Raw genomic sequence first — 437 nt, 5'->3', positions numbered from 1 at the left:
TTCATCTCAGGACTTACTTCGACAGCGTGGTGATCGAGGTCAAGCCGGGGCATGGAGTTCTGCAGGAGGGAGATGACAGCGCGCTTGAAGTTGAGAGCGCGCGGGTCCTCGTCAGAAGCGGGGCACACCTCCTCCACGACGCCATCTTGGTACGAAAACCTAAGGGCGACAAAATACGAAAAAGTCAGGGAACACACGCACCTCTTTGTATCTCCTTTATTTTCTGATCTCTAAGCTGTACGGGAAAAAAAGGCTTGCACTGTAATAAAGAGTCGTTTCGGAATATTAATTAAATTAATAACTCAATGATTAAACAACTGAAAGAATAATCTCAGTTCTTGTTAAAATAAATTATTTCCTTTTTCATTCCAACAACTGTTACCTTTTCTTGCATCCTTTAAAACAACCATACTATGTTTATAAACCAGATTTTACAA

The 437-nt window shown here is 41.4% G+C and overlaps 1 protein-coding gene across 1 annotated transcript in view; it reads right to left on the bottom strand.

Moving 5' to 3' along the window:
• Positions 1–437, bottom strand: part of LOC119586980 — a gene marked incomplete in the record, with an annotated part of 81,895 nt that overhangs the window by 67,061 nt on the left and 14,397 nt on the right. The window contains 1 exon segment of the mRNA XM_037935722.1: positions 18–159. Coding sequence (XP_037791650.1) covers positions 18–159 — 142 coding nt within the window.

This window comes from Penaeus monodon, chromosome 22, assembly GCF_015228065.2.
Source record: "Penaeus monodon isolate SGIC_2016 chromosome 22, NSTDA_Pmon_1, whole genome shotgun sequence".
NCBI classification, from domain to species: Eukaryota; Metazoa; Arthropoda; class Malacostraca; order Decapoda; family Penaeidae; genus Penaeus; species Penaeus monodon.
This window is presented reverse-complemented; position numbering and strand designations above follow the sequence as displayed.